General features: G+C 43.7%; 1 protein-coding gene across 1 annotated transcript in view; it reads left to right on the top strand.

Annotated features, from left to right (window-relative positions):
* Positions 1–19,686, top strand: part of LOC131264741 (uncharacterized) — a 97,967-nt gene extending 78,281 nt beyond the window's left edge. The window contains exon 5 of the mRNA XM_058267011.1: positions 19,682–19,686. Coding sequence (XP_058122994.1) covers positions 19,682–19,686 — 5 coding nt within the window. The remainder of the gene's footprint in view (positions 1–19,681) is intronic.
* Positions 19,687–19,994: the final 308 nt, after the last annotated feature.

Genomic DNA, 19,994 nt, shown 5'->3' with positions numbered 1-19,994 from the left:
GTTCCTTCTACGATGGAACAGGTCTCGTGACCCTCCTGGAAAGGGCAACGATGTTTTTGGAGATAAACATTGCAGAGAATCGTTTGATTTAATTGCCTCATCGCAAACAAGTGGATGAGATTTCACGCGAAGCATCTTTTAAGTGCCAGAATGGAAATATCGGTTACTATAAGCAGAGGAAACGCCGTTGTTAAATTTCACAGGAAGATTATATCGTTTACAATATTGCCATCGTAACCAATCCCGGTGTTTTCTCCAATGAACGAAAATTCCCTTTAGGACAGGAACATTCTAGATTACGGTAGTGCACGTTGATTTCTATGCGAACTAAATTGAAGTAGGAATTTGAATGAACTTTATTGTAAAATGACAAATTAATGATCCTATGCGTGGTATTTGCATCGGTTTCTCACATATCACAGGTGGATAAACTTGAAACACAAACCATCAAGTTCTCGCGCAGTTAGCTATTATACAAAGAGCTTCAGAACTACTCAATGCGATCCTGATGACCCAAACACATGCCGTGCGGATGGATTTCCTTGTATTGTTTTTGGAGTCCATAATAACAACAACCCTTTACGGTATCGACTGAGTGTAACATGATGCCCGTTCGGATCAAAACAACTTGCCTCCCGGTCACCAGTTCATGAATATTGATTAGCTCGGTATCGATACTGAACTGGTTTGACTAATTTCGACAAAGCCATGTGCCGAATAATCGATTTGGTAATTATTCTGCAGTGCATCGGAATCGGAAGAGCACTTCTGAGCGTATCGTTGGATCGGTCCAAAATTTACCTAATCACCAAATTAAACGTGTACTGACTATCTCGCTCGCAATCGATGGCACTCGAAATAGGGCATGAACCGGGTGCGGTTGCGAACCGTTTTAAAGCAGCTGAAGTTTACTATCGAACTTTGCGGGCGACCATTCGACAAAGGTTCGGGAGAGTTGTACGCGTTCAACGCACAAAAGTCGAGACCACCTGGAGCCACCGATCATTAAGCGATACAATTGTTATGCAAAATATCTTCTAATTGGCTGCATCAGCTACCTCCTTTCCGCTGCTGCATTAGCCCCAGTCCGCCTGCAGCTTGTGCCCCTGGTGAGCCCCTGATATCCTGTGTAACGCCCCGAGAACATCGGACACCCGCGGGGTTTTGCTAATAATGTCATCCATTACAAATGGCGACTGAACGTTGGACGATTGAATTTTCCGATCAACCGTATTCAAAATGCATCAGCGTTAATTAATGAACACTGGAGTGAAATGTACGCAACGGTTCGTTAAAATACCCATGAGGTATCGTTCTCTAGATCGAATCAAAACTTTATGCATTCTAATTGAAATAAATATCTCCCGTCCTCATCAACGCGGATAGATCGTCCGTCAGACGCAGGTTGGCGCCGGGAAAAACGTAATTACGCCCATTGTAGCGATACTCCTTCTGGATGCTGGTCCAGTGCACAATCCAAACCAGGCCAAAATGTTTGCAGACCCCAGAAAGCGCTGATGACGTGCTCAGAAGACTGACAGCTCGATCAATGCTATATGGTGTACGAAAAAACGGTATGACTATCTCCCTGCTGCCGTTCGAATGACGGTTATTTCGCGGACAGGAAGCGGGCAAGGTGTCATGGTTTGTAAAGTAAAGAATACCGAATTGATTATCTTCATTATGCACGCCTCTTCACTGGCTTCGGGGTATCAGTGGCCAACCGGATGATAGATGGTGGATGTTAGTTTATTTGTTCTGTGATTCGATTTTTTATTCCCCACGCAACACACGTCCCACGGGCGCGACTCCGTCTGCGGACAAATTCCACGCCCATCCTTCGTCGATGTCGGTGCATTGAAGTTTTCTATATCACACATCCCAACCCCGCCGAAAGGTCACAGCGACCAGTGGGGAATTGTACCGTTCTGGTGCTACGATCCTCCCCCTCGAACCATTGGCAACCAACCCCCGTCGGACACCGACTTCGAGGCACAAGCGTACATGAAAATCAATAGTCGCAATAGAAAATGCAATAACTGCAGTGTCCAACGGTGGTCTCGCCAACCCCCTTTGCCTTCCGGTGGGTGAAACCTACAGCGCGGACTGAATGCAATTCCATCGCCAGGACAGTGGCGCTGTGTGCAACTTCACTGATCCTGAGTACGTGCGATTCGAACTCGCTGGACTCTCGGTGGGGTTGGGACTGTGGCACGTTGTTGCTCCCGAAATAACTCCGTCCGAGTGGGGGAGGGGGTAGGATCAGATAGACAATCAAGTAAAGAGCGTGTACGCCGATAAGGACGTAAGTGCTGTAAGAAGGTGGTGGTTGTAACTTTCCTGTAGACGGAACAGTGGTTGTCGGAAAAACGATAAAGAGACTAAAAATATAACTACGGAAGTATTTCCTACAATGAGCTACTGAGTATGTAAACAAATGTCAAACACACATACTCCATTGGAATAAAATTAGACAATCGTTTAGCAAATTGTCAAACTCGTGTCCAACACTGTAGTAAACATCATCGAACCCTGGACACTAGTCTACCGAACGATTCAGACATGGCAACAGAACCATACCGAAGCAATCTCCGACGAGAATGACACCGTTTCTCTACGCCCCTCCCGGTTCACTGCAAGGGAAACTCAAAACAATCAGAGTAATTATCACACTGTGAATTGATTAAAACTAACATGAAGAAATGTCGGTTGATTAGAGCCAGCACCCGATGGCGATGGTTGTCGGAGGTTGCGGCGGCGGGTATCAGGGTTGTTGATGTTGTCACCATCGACCCTGAACGTGCAGTGCAGCATAATGAATGCGGGAATGGGGTAACAATTTCACTCCTCACCCTTTTCACAGTCCGCCTTGCAATAGCCACAAGCTTCATCGTCCGCTTGGTGGAAATGCAATTGTGAGTCAGAAATTAATAAGCTTTTATTTACAAATCAATACAAATGCATAATTAGCGCTGCCATGATAGGATGCAACCGATTCGAGTGTATGTGCAGGCCAAATTTACTCTCCGGAGGTGAGATGCATACACCTGGACGGATGAGTGGGGCCATCGTATACCAGCGTTGCTCGGCACAAAGGTTTTGCGAGAAAACGTCTCTGGGAAGTATGGAAATCTGGAAAACGGAAATCTACTTCACGCAAGCACAATGGTAAGGATGAAAACTATAGGCTTCGAATGCTTTCCTCGACTCGGTGGTTGACTTGACTTGGTGATATCCATTGACTTTCCCAAGCCATGGTCGGTTGGTATCATTGTTTCGAAACATGTGGTAATGAATTTATGCAATTCCAATGTTCAATCCTCTAGTCATCATTCTTTTGTGTAAGCATGGGATATGACTTGCGGCAAGAATGTTTGCCCTACGCAACTCGCACTTGCATTAGCAAGTGCGTGCGAAAAAGCATCATTTTCATTCCATTCATTTTCTTCATCTTTCACTGCTTTTCAAAATGAATACAATTTTCATGTAATGTTAAACGGCTGCCAATCGGTTGTTGATGGCAAAAGAGACTAGTTTTCTGTTATGTTTTCTTATTCATCTTGCATGCAAAGTGGAAAATGCTAGAACAGATTGTAATATTTTAAATACCATTCGTTTATGCAGGGATTCTTAACCATCATATTTTTCTTACATCTAAAAATTACAACATAACTTAAGAGTTTTGTCATGTGGGACTTTTAAATTATTTTTTGAATTTCATAACGATTGAATTTTCTCATTGCTAAAAGTTTAACCAAAATTTCTTTATCTTCTTTTGGTATTCGATTCATCTTAAATTTTCGTAATGGACCTAATAAGACATTGAAGATAATTCCCAGAGATCTTTAGCCCATTTCCAAGATAAAGATAATTGTGTAGCTTATATAAAATGTGCTGAACTTATGAGATAAGTTGATTTTAACTGTTGAAAATAAAAAAATAATCTTATATCGTAAAATATTAATAGGTTTAAAAAAAATACCATCGTCAACATATCGATGTTATGCAAATGTAAGACTGTTATAGTGTGATAGTCATTGCTTGTAAATCATTGCGTATGGGGTGTGGATTGAGAATGACTGTGCGGTCATCATTTGTTGTAAGATCAAGTTTATTTTCGTCAGAATTAGTTTCTTATACATTTGGTTTAGCAAGAGAATTGTAATCTATGTAAATGAGTTGGAAGATAATTCGATAGTTGCATAACTTTCAATTTAGGTTTTTTTTTTTTTTTTTTATGTGGCACGACATCCCCTAGTGGGACAAGGCCTCTCTCCAAAGAGAGTTTGTGTGACCGAAAGACGGTATATTATAGATCGGTGGTCAGCCGTTCGTAATACCGGAGGGTGCCAGACTCGAGATTCGATCCCACACCTGTGGTGTGGTGTTTCCTCGCGCTACCGCAGCGCCATGGGCACCCCCTTCAATTTAGGTTAGACCATATTTATTCATAAGTTTAGAATATTTTATACTTTCTTCGGAATAAAAAAAAAATTCTATACCGTTCTATATGCTCTGATTTAAAGAAACACATCGATCAATTCCATGAAGACAGTACTAACCTGGACATTGAGATCGAACGTATTTCCTTTCCAGGACCGCCAGAATTCAAATGAAACCATTAGGCAGCGATAACGAGCGTAAGCTAAACATCACGGCTCACGTAATCCACGGCACACAGCCCAACCCCTACGTAATCCCCGCTCCCGCGCCTAGAAGCGAACTCAAATTGGAGTTTTATCAGCCTGTTGATGACATTTATCAGCATATTTTCACACAGTTCACTAATTTTACTCCCTCAACAACAACAACAACAACAACAACAACAACAAACAAAGTTGGCCTTACGCCTTCGTGATCTGTCGTGCGAAAAGTTTTCCCTGATCCAACATTCACCATCGCCGCAAGGGAAATTCCAGCTGGCCCGGGACCATGGTTCCCCGTTGTCAGGACGGGGGGTTTTCTCTAAATTGTTCCCAGGGGCGCCGGAGCGGCTCAATGTCAACTCGTGGGCGACGCCCGGCCCGATGGGGAGGAAAATTCAAACATATTTCGACAATCTTTTCCTATTCGCTCGAGCGCCCGGATTACCCGCTCCAGCCCGATCGGTTGACTCACGGTAACCGTCGTTTAGGACACAACGAATGCCGAACGCCTCCAGAAAGTCGTATAAACATATACCTTGCCATCTCCATCCAGCACATCGGGTTCGAAGTGTTCCTCTCTCGCCCTCGTGTAGCACTCCCTTCTCCCATCTTCCCACTTTCATTCCTCCACTTCATCACTCCCAACAACGTCCACGAGCTGGGACGAAAAACCAAATCAAGCGCACCAAATTGGTACCCTTTTCAAAATGGTAAAACTTTTCTAATTCTCTCTAACCAATTTCTAGAATTCCGAGCCAGCTTCCATCCCAACCCCCCGCCCCGGTTGGCTACGGTTTGGTGACTTCGACATTAGCCTTTCGCACAGATCAGGTCGCTGTATCGAATCGGTGGGCTTCGTCGATCCTTTCCCAACCTTTCCCCCGAACTGGGTTGAAAAAAAACTTCCCCCCTCTGAAGGTGTTGTTCTGCCGCTACCCGCATCCTTTTTCCAATCACATTTCCACCGGAATCCTAGCCTGGCGCGACGATACACCGAATGCCATAACGACGGATCTTCGCCTTCGCTAATAAACTGATAACTGCCTTCGAATTTGATCCTTAGTTGCGATACATCGCGCATGGGGCTCTTTATATTCATTTTATTTTTCACACCTTCGCACCAACCCTGCAAACGTTCAGGCTTCTTTCGGAGCCCAGAAAGATGGTACAACCTGTCATTCGAGCAGCTTGGGAGGGTAAAAACGGGACGCATGCACGAAAAAAGTTAGTTGAAGAGAGTTGGTTTAATTTTTGCTGATTTACAGTCCGTTTTAGTTTTTCAAAGACTTTACTTAATACTTTTGAGAACCGGTAAATTCAATCATATTCTATAAAACTCTAATACAATAACATTGAATTGAATACGACATGAGGGAGAAAAATACCCTCATCCCAATCTGATAGATACGCATCCAATTGAATCAAATCTTCCGAATGCGAACAGGTTTTCCGCCATCATTACCGAGGAAATGCGCGGGAAAAAAAGTATTGACTTCATTTCCGCCTGCCTTCGTCAGCGTGACTTCCTGCTTGTTTGGTTGCAAGCGCCTGCCTGGACCGGGTTGTGGCGGCCGGAAATAAGCACAAGCTCACGGGCCACACCACCCACCAATCCGCCCGCCGAGAGAAAACGGGCCATGTTGGCAATTCACGCACGCGAGCAACACGGAACCCTGTCGCAGCAACAACCGATTCGTTATCAACTCTCGTCACCTCTGTCCCGCCTAGGAACTGGTTATCCCCTTCTCGTTTGGCGAACATGGATCAAGATTGCGTGTTGACGTACACGTCAGTCCCGGTTCCCTCCATTGCATGTTGGCACTGTTGGGCAAGTAATGCGCACGCAACGAAGAATGCTTCCGACGTTCGGATAAATAAAAATGGCCAACGACATACGCAGGCAAGCAGGCGGGCCCGGTTCCCTAGCGAGCTTGATGATGACAACTCCTGACTGCCAATTCGATTCCCAATGTCAACAGCTCCTCTGCGCTGGGAAATCCAGCCGACCCTTTTCCTCGCGCCGACATAAATCGGAACCTTCCGTAGTCTGTTTATCATTTTATGATTGAATATATTCAATAAATCGCTTGGCATGTGCAGGAAAAAAAGGCAAACTCTACAACCAGCGGCATCGACCGGCCAAAAACCTTGGGATAGTGCTGTTGAATTCAATTGATCCCATTTTTCCGTTCCTTATTGGTTTGGTTATGGGTTTCGAGCGCCCCCTCACGCCAATCTGTTTCATTCGACCATCTAGCGGAAAATGAATCCCCATAAGAATGGTAAATTGTGGAAACTGACTGAGTTTTCCCCAAAACTATACAGTGTCAGTTGTAAGCCACTGTTTCTGTACGGTTTCGTTACCTTTTAGGGTTAAGAATAAAAGAAATCTTGCAAAAACGTGAGTGATTTATTTCAATGAAGATAATAACAGCCGATTGACACTATCGCTTATCAAATGTGACACTATTGTCGCAAATAGATGGGTTGCTTGTACAGTGGAGTTGATCTTTTATCTTGATTTGGTAATCTATTTGATCCCTACATATTGTGCAATTTACCGTTTTTGAAAGGTTTCTTTCGACATTTCGGCCTATTCGCTTCATTTTAACAACTGTACACCGCACAAGTTTTTTAGGACGCCCGAATTTTGATCGATCATCTTAAGTTTTGCCATCCACTTTTGGTGAATGGTTCATTCTGCCAGTTTATATTTATGAATAACATTTATGTTTACCTAACCAAATTAAAACATGATTTTAAAACCCTCTCAATCATCACAAATCCATTCCTCCTTTACCCCAAGCGCCCTTCCCGGATTCTCAAACGCATCGATCATCACTCTGTTCGCGATGCGGGCAGTTATCGGAACGAACACAAGACAAACAATATTCCATTCTCAATCGCAACAAACCATCCTCATCCAATCCGATTAGTTTCCAATTACACCCGATGCGATTTGCACTCACTAGAGCAAACGGTAAGTGCTATATAATGTACCCGGGCCGTGTGAAGCGATACACAAGCCGAACCGGGCGAACCGATACGGCCTCCGGGAAACTGTGCACTGAGGAAGCCTCTTCTGCTTCGATTTCTCACCATAAATCCTGCCCGAACGCACCGAAAGGCATTACATTGGATCAGCATAATTTTACGAAGCACAACAACACCAACAACAACAACGACAACTGCTACTGCTGCAACACCAAGACGCAACGCCGCTACCGTCTCCGACTTCCCCTCACCATCGGCGATATTCTATTTGTTAGCAAAACTTTCGATCGAAGTGGAATAAAGTGAAGATTGTTTGCACAAGTTGTGCTCTTGAGTGGCATTCCGACCGAGGATGGGAAAAAAGGGGCACGGGACAGGGTGGCGGGGGCTGGAAAAGTAGCATAAAATACATTTACAACGCCAACACAATGGACAACAATAACAACGTCGTTTGGTGTGCTTTTGGGAGGCGGAAGGAAATGGCATACGATGCGCATATCAACACCGTATTCAGATGGAAATGCTCGATCAGGCGGAATCTCCTTGGAGCGTCGTTCTTTGGAGAAGGTGAAAAATTGTCCGGGCCGGGCTTTCCGGCCAACTCCTGCGGGAGGTTTTAATGTACATCGGATCGACCGTGTGCGACAACCAGCAAGCGTCACTTTATTGCGTTTGGTATTCATATGCGAGCTTTATTTGTTCCCGTTATTGTTTGGGGAGTTCGGCTTAAGGTGAAAACTTACACCCTGCTTCACCAGTCGAGACCGTTCGAGTTGTGAAGCTTATGAAATAGATTATATATTTACTTTCAATTGTGGCAACCTCTAACTCGGTGTACTCTTACCCTGCGAACTCGACTTTCCCACCCCCTTTACGTTGCGATGGGGATCACCACGAGCGTCGGGAAGCAGTTCGCCTCGAAATTGATGGTTTTGCTGGCGTCGATCGGTTTGTTTGGAAGTGGCTAGTTATCCGGAGTACGCGTGGGCCTTTTCTGGCCGCAGGCTGCCAAGGATACCCGAGGCGCCAGCCAAGACTTCTCCAGTCAACAGAGTTTTGTTAAGATTCGGGGAATCACCCTCCCACCGGCAAACCGGAACCCGAACCGAAATCGAATCGATCCAACGGTGCGAACGGACGTATCAACAAGCGAAACCATATCCATTTCTTGCTGCAGATGAAAATTGGCCCCGGGGAGGAGAGAGCTGCTCGATGGTTTTGTTCCGAAAGGCGAAGCCTTCGAGGCATTCGAGCCGACCTGTCGAAGGCAAGGCTCATCTGCGCCAGCATTCGAAACCGAACCTGTCTTGGTTGACCAACTCAACGTCGAGACCGGCCTGCTTGCATGCACACGCTTCGTACCCGGGAAAGGAAAATTTTGCTCCATGCCAAGTGGAGCGAATCTTGATTGAAAATGTTCTCAATTCCACGTCCCGTGGTTGCCGGTACCTTTCCCTCCCTCTATCTCCTCACGGTCCTTAGGCCGGTCGTTCGTTGACGTTTATTTATTCTCTCGGCTATGATTAGATCTTCTTTTATTGGTTTTATCAGTATAGGAAATGTACTGAAAATTGGCTTCCCTCTCCGTTCTCTTTCGAATGACATGTTCGATTTTCGTTTCGTCGCAAGATCCCAAGTTCCACCTTGCTCCTTCCATCGCCACGCGAAGTTTATTCGATTCGATAAGTTGGATTTAACAGGCAAGGAAGAAAACGAAAAAAAAACGGAGCCAGCAAATTGGCATCCTGATAAAGAATGAAGGTCCTGTCCTGCCGTATGAATACAGGGGGAAAAAAACACCTCATCTCATCGGTTCATGAGGCCTTCATTTCTCCCCGACCTTCCCCCGCCGGTACCGGAAACACAATACATACAACCTCCCGCTCGGCCAAAGCCGGCAAATGAAGTTCACCCGAGGATGGCTAATGGAGTGCGCCGGGTGGACAATGGACGCAACTGTCACTGTCCGTTAACAGATCCTCCGATCGGAACCGGTCGGCCGATGCCGATTAAAGCCATTATCAATCAGTTCCGGGGCGAGGAGGACACACCGCATCGACATGGTATAATACAATTTTCCATCCGATTTCTTCATGTGTCCGGCTGGCGCTGGGAAATAAAATGGCTCTACGCAAAGCTGCACGGATTGTCCTCCGATGAATTTAAACACAGCGCTCCGGCAAGTGTTTACTTGCCGCCCGGTGCCACCACAACTGCACATCTGCTATCTGCCATCTGAACAGTAACTCTGGGGAAATTGCCATCTTGTGTCGTTTATTACTTTCCTGCTGGCCATTAGAAGAGCGCTGCGATGGAACAAGATCACAAGCAGGCGGCAAAGAAAGCGAAATGGCAATCTTGCGCACGAAATGAAAATAGAAGCAAACCCCGTAAGCAACCGTTACGGTCCTCTAAATCTAAGCACATGGGCACACACAGCTACGCCCGCAGAAGCTCTGTAGCAAGCCACCCGCGTTAGATCGAATCTAGCGAGCGGAGCAGAGGCAACCCTGACGGCGACCCCGGTGACAAAACTGAACCCATCGGTTGCAGTGGATTACGGGCCAGCGATTCTGCGATTCCGTGACCCATGGTGTTCGCTTCCTTTCCGGCCAGACGTCGCCCAGTGCCGCAACGACCGGAACCGAATCGGTGCAAACGGAGACGCGTGTCTTCGTTGGAACAACATTTTATTTTGTCTTATCTGCAGCGGCATATCTTTATGGATAGTTTGAAGGAAATAACTATTTCTTCGTTAAGCGAATGGTAAATTTTCTTTCCTGACCATTGCTATTAGAGCAGTTTCTTTTTTTCCTAGAGTACCTCGAAAGAGAAACGGAATTGGCGAATTATCACGATCTTTGACTGTTTCGTTCACCGATTTATAAGATCACAGAAATATTTCTTCGGTTTAGGAAACAAGACAGGCTTTTATTAAAAACAACTATTTGAAAGATAAGCAAACAGATATATTGAGATCTTTTTAAACTGAAACGTAAATTTTTCAAGAGAAAGATTGTTACACTGGACATTTTTTTTTTTTTTACAGTATGAGCTAAGGTGGTAGGAAATGATTAGAATTTATCGCAAAAATGTTATCTAGCTATGAAACCGGTGTGGTGTCACACGACTAATAATCCAGACTTTGGAATAAGGAATAGATTACGCAAACTTTAAAATTAACTTACGCGGAAAAAACCGTTTCAAACACGCACAGTCCAACGCTGTAAAAATGAGTCCAAATAACAAACAACAAGCTCAAATTAAGCGAGGCGCACAACAAAAGGTAAACAAAATAAAGTGAAGCCAGAACCAAGCAACGGTCCTTGCAATAAAATGTAAATAAGGAAATGATCCAAAAATTGAGTTCCGTGTCGAGAGAAAGAGAGTTGGTAGGGGGCCACCAGGAACTTGTTTGCCAGCCAACACGGTCATGGTCGGTGCGCCTGCAAAACCGAAAGAATACAAAGTTACTCTTGGTGGAGAGCAACAGTTTCTAGGGGTGATGAAAAATTGTTTGAAGATGTACCGGGTTCGATAACAAAGCGCAAAAAACGGCACGGGTAGTTGGGGAGGCGAATTTAAATTGTATAACTAACAGCAGAAGTGACCTGTCTTTGGCGAAAGTTTACTTTGTTTTGCCGGTACTTAAATCAGATTGGGTGTGATGCAACGCAGAACGGGGAAATGATGTGCTCCAAGGAAACAACTGTCGAGTTGAAGTAATTTGAGTGTTGGCCAGAAGTTTTAAGACTTCCTTATTTTCCATAAATACGCAAAACTTGGCGCTACAAGCTGTGCATGTTTCAAACTAATAATTAAAGTTAGTTTCGAAACCAACACGTCGCAGGAAGCGCAAATACTTGTTTCTTGTTCTTAATACACAACAAAAGAGGAAAAACAACCCCGGAAAGCAGCATTCAAGCGTATGATTACCTGATTTGAGGAGCTGATTTAAATTCATTGAAACGACAACCAAATTTAAACATGCAAATCGTCAAATTAAGTCAAACAACACTTACAAAGTAGTTTCAGTCAACACTCACACAGTCAATAGTTAGAAATTTGACATAACCGCAATAATAATAATAATTATATTGCTAGTAAAACTGCGGCATAACAAATCTTATACCAATCAAAAATCTAATTTCAAAATAAAACGCTACTAGGGAATCCAAATCTTATAGCCAATTTTGGTAAAATCAAATAACACATACATGAAAATCACCTTCAGACCATAAATAACATATTTTCTTTTTATCATATGCGATACTAACTTTCTATGATAAGAGAAAATCAACACTATTAGTGGATCATGATAAATAGCTATACAAGTCACATGATTTCTACGTAGGTTAGTCAAACATTGATCTGGTTTTATTTGATCGATGAGACGAGTCACAACCAACCTGGAAATCCAACATAATCCTTCCATCTCCTTCATCTCACCGGGAAGCATACTATCCATTCGTGAAGCATCACACAACGGTGCATGCTGGAAAAGATATACCAAGCACGCTTCCTATACTTTAGTAAGATGTCGCAAAGGCAAATTTATAGAAACACCATAAGCTAGCTGGAAAGCGCAAAGAAAAGGGGAAAATAATTGAATTCATCTTGATCGACATGAAGAATGATTGTCAAGTTCGCCTCAACAATTCCCGTTCACTTTATGTCGGTTCGTTCGTCCGGTTTCCTTGCATATGCCTTATCGGGCTACCTTTTATCCGGCTGTTTCAACGCACTTTGCTTCTGGTGCCCGCTGGGCAACGCATGGCAACGTCCAACGTCAAACTACCTCCATGCGACCCATCGTCATCATCATCATCATCATCATCCTTCTCGTAAAGGCTCTGACCCGTTTTCTTCCCGTGAGACAGGAGCGAATGCCGAACCGGTGCATGCAAGCGTTTATCGCTGCCACATAACCCCTCTCACTGATAATCAGATCAGCTGATAGACAGCATCCATCATACTCTTGAGGTGCTTTTTTACCTTTCTATCTTCACGCCTTCGGCCACAGATTCCCGGGCTGCGGGCTTTCGGCCAGGAAAGACTCGTAACTGAACACGCATCGCTATCGAAGATGAAGCGCCCGCACCCTTTAACCATCCCTGTTGAAACCGGATCGAACCGGTGGCGTTACGCTGTGATTGACGTTTTTAGAGCGGCAGTGAGATTTTCTTCGAACTCATTGAAAAACTGGAATTGAATCACAACAACACGAGCCAGCAGGTTTTTCATTCTTTTATGGTTGGCTTTTTATAAAAAAATGCACATTTTAGTTTATGTTAAAGCATAAGCATACATGTTCATGTGGTAGCCCTCTTCAAAAACTTGTTTTATTCCAAATAGTGAACAATAAGTTAAAGTTGATTGCTTAAATTAAATAATTCACCCTCCTACTCAATGGAGTATAAATAGAACTATTGGCACTGACTTCATCTGAAAGCAAACTTTATTGATGCTTTCATCACCTACATAGGATCCCTTTCCTCACATGCGTTTATCCAATGCAATGCAGGAGTCAAAACCCCTGTATGGATTGAAAAATCTTTCCATGAAACTTCCGCTGCAAAGTAGTGCAACGAACCAGCAGTGAAAGGATATGCTAGACCGTAAGTCCCGTCGTGCTAAACTAACTTACCATCCTTGCTTCACAATGCACACCAGCTAGATTGTAGTGTTCGAGATATTTTTGAACGATGCACAGCCAATCATGGTTCAAGAGACTATAGTGCATTATACAAAATTTGAGATAAAGAATTTAAAGCTCGTAAACCGATAGACGCTGAAGTGAACAGTCTACAAAAGGTGCTCTTGGTAGAGGACCATTAGGCATATAAAATAGGCTTAGGTTTATTGAGCTTATGGCCTGGATTGGCCTGAAGAGAAAAAGCTTCCTATTGAAAACACTAATTAACATGCTTATTTCTGCTTCATGCTAAATATAGAAAGCCGCTCTGTTATGTTTTCTTTGAAATTGCACGTTTGCCCCTGTTGTTAATTAGGATGTTGATAAAAAAAATGAATATCTTGGCATTGAGTTGTTTATTCAAAGCTCTCACAGATCTATACGAAAACTTTTTTTAATCAACGCCAAAAGTGTCGTGTCTCAATCCGTTAATGAACCATGACATGCAATCGAAAATTTCATATTCAGTGACATGTTTTGTCATTTAATGAATCAGTTAGTTGGTCCGACAACCACTCTGCCAAGACATATTCTCCAGGTGGAGCCTTTTCTTTCAACTGGAGTAGTAATTTGCTCTCCAACGACAACGATTGGGCTGCCAAAAGTGCACTGTCTTGAAACGTAATGGACCAAACCGATGGTTTTGAATATTATTTGCGATGCAACACTTTCGAGAACGACCCAAGAGCATCATTGTTGTACCCTACTTAACTAGCTGGCGCCGTCGTTCTACGGTGATGAGAACTTTTACTCGTCCTTGTCGTGGTTGATGAACGTAAGGCAAACAGTAGGATCGAAGAAAAAAATTTACGCCACCAGAAGAAAACCGGTAAATACAAAATATGAGTGAACGGAAAACAGCTGTAAAATTATCATAAAAACGACACCGGCGAACATCGTGCTCGCTGTTCGGTGGGTCAAACGTAAATAAGGTTGGTCAATACAGTGGCAGAGCGAATGGTCGCTTGCCGAGAAGGTACGCCCAGCAGCACCGTGCAGCCGGAGCCCGAAGATGTTGAATTGTTCGAGAAGCACGTTGTTAAATGGTGGGCTTATGACACGTCGCCGTTCGCTGAGCCCTTAAAGTGTGGCTGCCTGACCAACTTGTTTCTTGCGCCAACAGCGCAAACCATTCTTTTCGCTTTCCTTTTGCGCCTGGTTTTGTTCTGCCCGCATCGTCTATTTTTCCAGCCGTTTGAAGCAAAGGACATCAGGGTGGAAGCGGTGACGACCGGAGGTAAGAGCAGAAATTAATTTGCAATAACACCGATAGAGCCCGTAGCAACTCGAAATCCGTGGGCAAACGTAACGATCCTTACGTTTCATGGAAAAACTTTCAATCTATCTCGAAAGTATTTTTCCCCCTGGTTCTGTTTTACTTTGCGTTTCCTTTTTCACACGATTTGTCGCAATCAGTCCAACAGGAATTCATCGGAGCCCCCTATTTCCCTGATGGACGTAAAACGGAGGTACATACTAGTGGAGTTATGAGCATTAATACTTTCCGGAGCCCTGAACGTCAGCCCCAAGGCGCTCACATCAGCGACACGACATCGTCGACGAGCGCGAATCGTTGTTGGTATTCCGCGGCGTCCAAAGCAAATGAAAGGCGAAGCGTGGGAGGGGCCGTTGTAAAAGGACACCGGAGAGACGTGATGACCAATGTAAAAACAAAAAAACAACACAAACCCCTGCCGTAGAATGGCGAGAAATCTGAGGCACAATAAAAACATTTGAATAATACCGTTATTATCGTTATTAATATTTCGCTCGTATTTATAAATCGTGCGACACGTGCTAGCGGCATGCGCCCTGAAACGTTCCGCAAGGAGTTAATAGAGAAAAGGGAAGTTGAGAAAGAAGTGAATGTGTGTAGGGAAAAAGGGTGCGATGGAGCAAAGCAGCGAGGGCCGTAACATATGCTGTGCAAGCTCAGAATGAAGCTTGGATCTCTAGCGGCCAGAACTGGAGCGTACGGCGCGGGACAGCCTTCTTCTAGCTCAAACGGGGACATTCAACGGGAGGACATTGAGGAGATGAGTTGTCCCTCGAGGACACGCTCGCGACCCCAAACAAGCCCCCTCTCCCGGTCTCTTTACCCCAACCCCCGCGCTGATCTTCGCCTGAGAGCAAAGCACACGTTTGTCGCTTGTATGTAAATTCGAGCCCGTGGGGGAATTATTTATGCATCATTGCAGCTCGACCTTCTTCCAGCCAGGACCGCTCCAACCCACCCGTTGGTGCCCTCAAGCTGGAGGCAGCCAATCGGAAGGAAAAGGGGGGGGGGGGCACTTTGGAGTGTCGGCATGCTTATGCTACTATGTCCGTTTATTCCATTTGCCTTCGCAAAGTGCCCCGCAATCTCCCACGGCTCTTATCTTGTTTAGCCGAGGTGCAAAAGCAGCCACCCGACGACCGTGAATACCGTTGTGTTTGTGACATGAACGTATGTGTGTGTGTGCCTGCACAGGTCGTTCTGGTTTGAACGGTCATGCATACATAATGCACCTGCACACCGTGCACCGAATTCAATGGAGGCAACAAATCGAAATGCATAATATCGCATTATTAGGGTGTTGTTTTGCGATTTGGTTGCTATTTTTTTATCCTTTTTCTCCAATCATGCGATTGTTTGCGATTTTGTTATACTGCCCCCTCTCTTTTTTCCCCACCATCGCTTTTCTCTTGTGGGATCCTTTTGTGTTCCTATTTGACACCATTTTATTATTATTGGATTGGCGCCCCACTGTACGATCATTCATTTTGTTTGTCTCTGCGTCTCGTTCTATCTCTCGGTTGTCCTGTGCTCGCAAAAGAAATAGCCCAAGGATTTCTTTTTTATGCCGCTGTCATTGGCTCTATTGCTGCGGGTGTTGCGGTTATCCGACTCCTAGAATCCATTCCGTTTTAGCTGCAATCCTTCGTCGTTCCCAGGACGTAAACTAGTGGGCTTTCTGGTTGCTTTGTTTTCTCCTTCCTCGGGTGCGTCATTCATTGCAAACTCTTCGCTGAGGAATGGAAAGGAAACAATACAAAACACCACCACCACCACCTCCACCCTGTGTGCACCGTTGACAGACCATGGGCAAACTAGCACCGGGAAAGCAATCACGTAGAAAAATCCTTACCCTTTCCCCACCCACTGGGCCCCGTTTTGAAGCGACCGAAGCAAATGCACATTCATTTTACCACTTTCATCCATTCATAATATTTTTATTGCTACCAAAGTGTTATTGTTTCCGTTTGCCTGTCGTGCTCCTTTTTTGGCCTACGGAAAACCAAACCGAACACCGAACGTCGGACTTCCCGTGGGTCGCTGGTCACGGCTAAGTATGGCAAAAGAGTGATGACACCGCGGCCCGGGGTGTAAAAAAAATCGGCGAACCTAAGGAAAAACATTAATAATCCAATACCGGAGGCGACGCACCGGATCGCATGTCGCCTTCTTGTGGTAGGGTTTCGTTCTTTTGTGCCTTTGCGATTCACCACGCCATCTAACGTAAGGCTACTAACGTCTGTAGACTCTGATATGCAGTTTGTGGTGCATTTGTATGAATTGTTTTCATTAAAAATATTCTGGAATGAAATGAAAAACGTTGTTGCATTTTCTTTCGTATTTTCTTGATCATTCTTACTACAATTGTAACAACAACACTCATAAATTGTTTGAAAGTAGGTAAAACAAATGTTTCGATTTTTTCTGAGTGCCCGATTTCGAAACTTGTTTATGAAAAACTATTACCAAACAAATTCAAGCTGCTGTCACACCAAGACATGCTAGCCGCAGATAACTGATAAATATGAATATAACAATGTATTTTCTTAATATACTCTTATAGAACTGCACATTTGGGCTTTTGTAAAATTGTTCAAAAAATAAAACCACAGCTCTTGTGATCTATAAAGGGCTCTACCGTGAAAATAACCATGTTTGAAAACAAATGTGTGAATGGACTATAGCATGCGAGGGGACAGTTTTCATTAGCACCAAATTTGAAAAACCAACTGTACGACAATTTGGGTATAAGACTATCGTTATCATTTTCATTGATTTTATTATGCTGTCTTCACTTGATTTGGTTTTATTTATAAGTAGGTTTTCTTAAACAGACACTTTATCTAACCCGGTTTGTGTATTTTTATTTTTGTTTATCAACAGTATTTCCGGACCAATCCGGATGTTTCACCGAGCGCACCCCCGTAACCGTCATCAGCTGGCCCAGCCAGGACCGCCCTTCCTCCTATGGGCAAGTGTGCCTCGAAGCAGCCAGCTCCCGGACTGAACGAATTTGGAAGCTCGCCGTACCTTGCCATTTGCAGCGAAGATGACATCCTTTACATCAATGTGGTAAGCATTGTCGACTTAATTTACACGTTCACATAAATTCGATTCTTTCTCAGATTCAAATTTTTCGAAAGTGTACAACAGTCTTCTTAACAATGTTCAAAAATGGAAACCCTGGTGGAAGGTGAAATTTATTTGGTTCGAATCGAACGCAACTCAATCCTAATGCAATTCCAATGGAAGAATGATTTAATGGATTGTTGCAAAAGCTAATTCAAATCAACCCCGTACACGGCGTGAGAAAGACAATTGCTGATCCATGTTTGGAAGGCATATTGATTCCATCTTTGGTTGCATTACCGCAGCACTTCACATCCTAATCAATGTGGTTACATATGGTGTGGGAGTCTCCGCAAAGCGCCAGCAGAAACCAAGGTTCTTCATTAAAGCTACACTTAAAGGAAAACGAAAATTCATCATACCAAAACCATTCCATTTCAAACCGCAGCCATGCCACCCCATACCACCCATTGGAAGAAATGCTTTGAGCGATTCCTCTCCGATCCGCAACGCCGTCTCACTGCACTTCCCCTTAACCCGACCCTCGCAAGAACGTACTAAAACCAGCCTCGGTAGCACACAAATAACACTGACCACAAGCCATTTCGACCGGTGGCCTTGATGGCTTCGTTTGCTGCGAGGCTAGCCTTTAATTTTCTGGCGTGTGAAGCTGCATATTTCCCATCCACCAGTAAAGGTGGTGGGCCGTGCCTCGTACATCCACTCTCGGCGGAGCCAGTGCATTAGCTGTGGTTTCTTGTCGCTGGCGTCGGACTCATTATTGCCCACGCCGAGACTCGGGCCGAGACTTTAATGCCGCCATCTACATTTCTTTTTCACACCCCCTTCGCGGTGGCGCCTTTGCTTCTTGCCTCGTATTTCTTTTCTTTTCGAGCGGTTACGCCACCCCCAACGGGCCGGGCCATTTATGTCACACCTCATGACCGCGGATGGATGTGATTGGCGTCGGTACGGTTAAGGTGAGAATTAAAATTCATTGAAAATTGGCGGTTTCGATTGCCCGTAATTGAAAATTATACACTGTTAACGAATTAACCGCCGTCGGTAAAATGGGAAGCAGAAGAGTGTGGGAGTGTGTGAGAAAATGCAAGTTGATAATGGATTTATCGGTAATATTAATCGTATACAATTAGTCATTCAATCATAATAGACAGTATTTCATTACCGTTTTTCTTGGAGCATTGTAACATTAAATTTCAGAAGGTAAGACAACATCAAACCACTTTCAACGTTACTTCCATTTTCACTAATGGCTTTACAACAGCTTTTGAAATACCCATCCTGTGAATTAACATGCTATTATTCCTTACATTTTAATTGTTTGTATTGGGTGTACAGTAGCTCCCCGCTTTACGCTAATGTTTGATGGTCCGCATTATTGATTGTGGTCGTTTTATTTGCCGGGCTATTGCTGCATAACTCTTTCCTTGCTGCATAACTCGAACATCTTGACCATTTCTAACTTTTCTGAAATTGTTATAGCTCACTTCTTCCTACTACTGTTATTTTTTGATGCCATATTAAACGCGTCAAGACTACAGTGCAGCTTAACGAAACAAGAACCAACGTGTATTGTGAAAACAATTAAAAATTTCTTGGTAATTCAGGCTGTTGCAGTGCCTTTAAACGGTTGTTTAAAACTGCATATTATAAACTACATTTTACCAAAACAAAGCAAAACAACGCGCATTGCGAATTCGCGTATATCGAGTATAGCGTACTGCGGGGATCTACTGTATAACAAATTTCTTCAGCATTCAAATAAAGATGCAATCGAATGATGGTTGTACCAATAATTGAAATTTCATCCGTTTGGTTTTTTTTATAGGATTTTAAATATGTAATTTTATTTATTTAGAACTCTCAATTCAAATCCAACTAGATTAAACTTTAAAATCATATTGATTTATTCGAATAAATCCGAACCATTTGTTCGGTGGTGTATATCAATTAGATATTATTCCTTCCTTTTATATACAGATTAAAGTATTTGTAAAATAGAACGGCAAATTTATACATAATTAGGGAAACTTTTCAATAGACAACTGTAATAGTAAAAGCTGATTATAGCATGAGCAGAACTTCATAAACACTAAAACAAATATTTCAAATTATAATATTTCAAACAAAACCGATACGAGCTTTTAAAATATACTCTGTGTTTTGCTAACCGAAATTAAAATTGTAAGCAATCCCTATAAACCACCTTGCTTCATGTTAATTCCTAATTCCATCACACCAGTGAGTAACGGGTGGTAAAAGTTTTCCATAAGCTTTAGACACGTTGGAAAAT

This window comes from Anopheles coustani, chromosome 2, assembly GCF_943734705.1.
Source record: "Anopheles coustani chromosome 2, idAnoCousDA_361_x.2, whole genome shotgun sequence".
Lineage (NCBI taxonomy): Eukaryota > Metazoa > Arthropoda > Insecta > Diptera > Culicidae > Anopheles > Anopheles coustani.
This window is presented reverse-complemented; position numbering and strand designations above follow the sequence as displayed.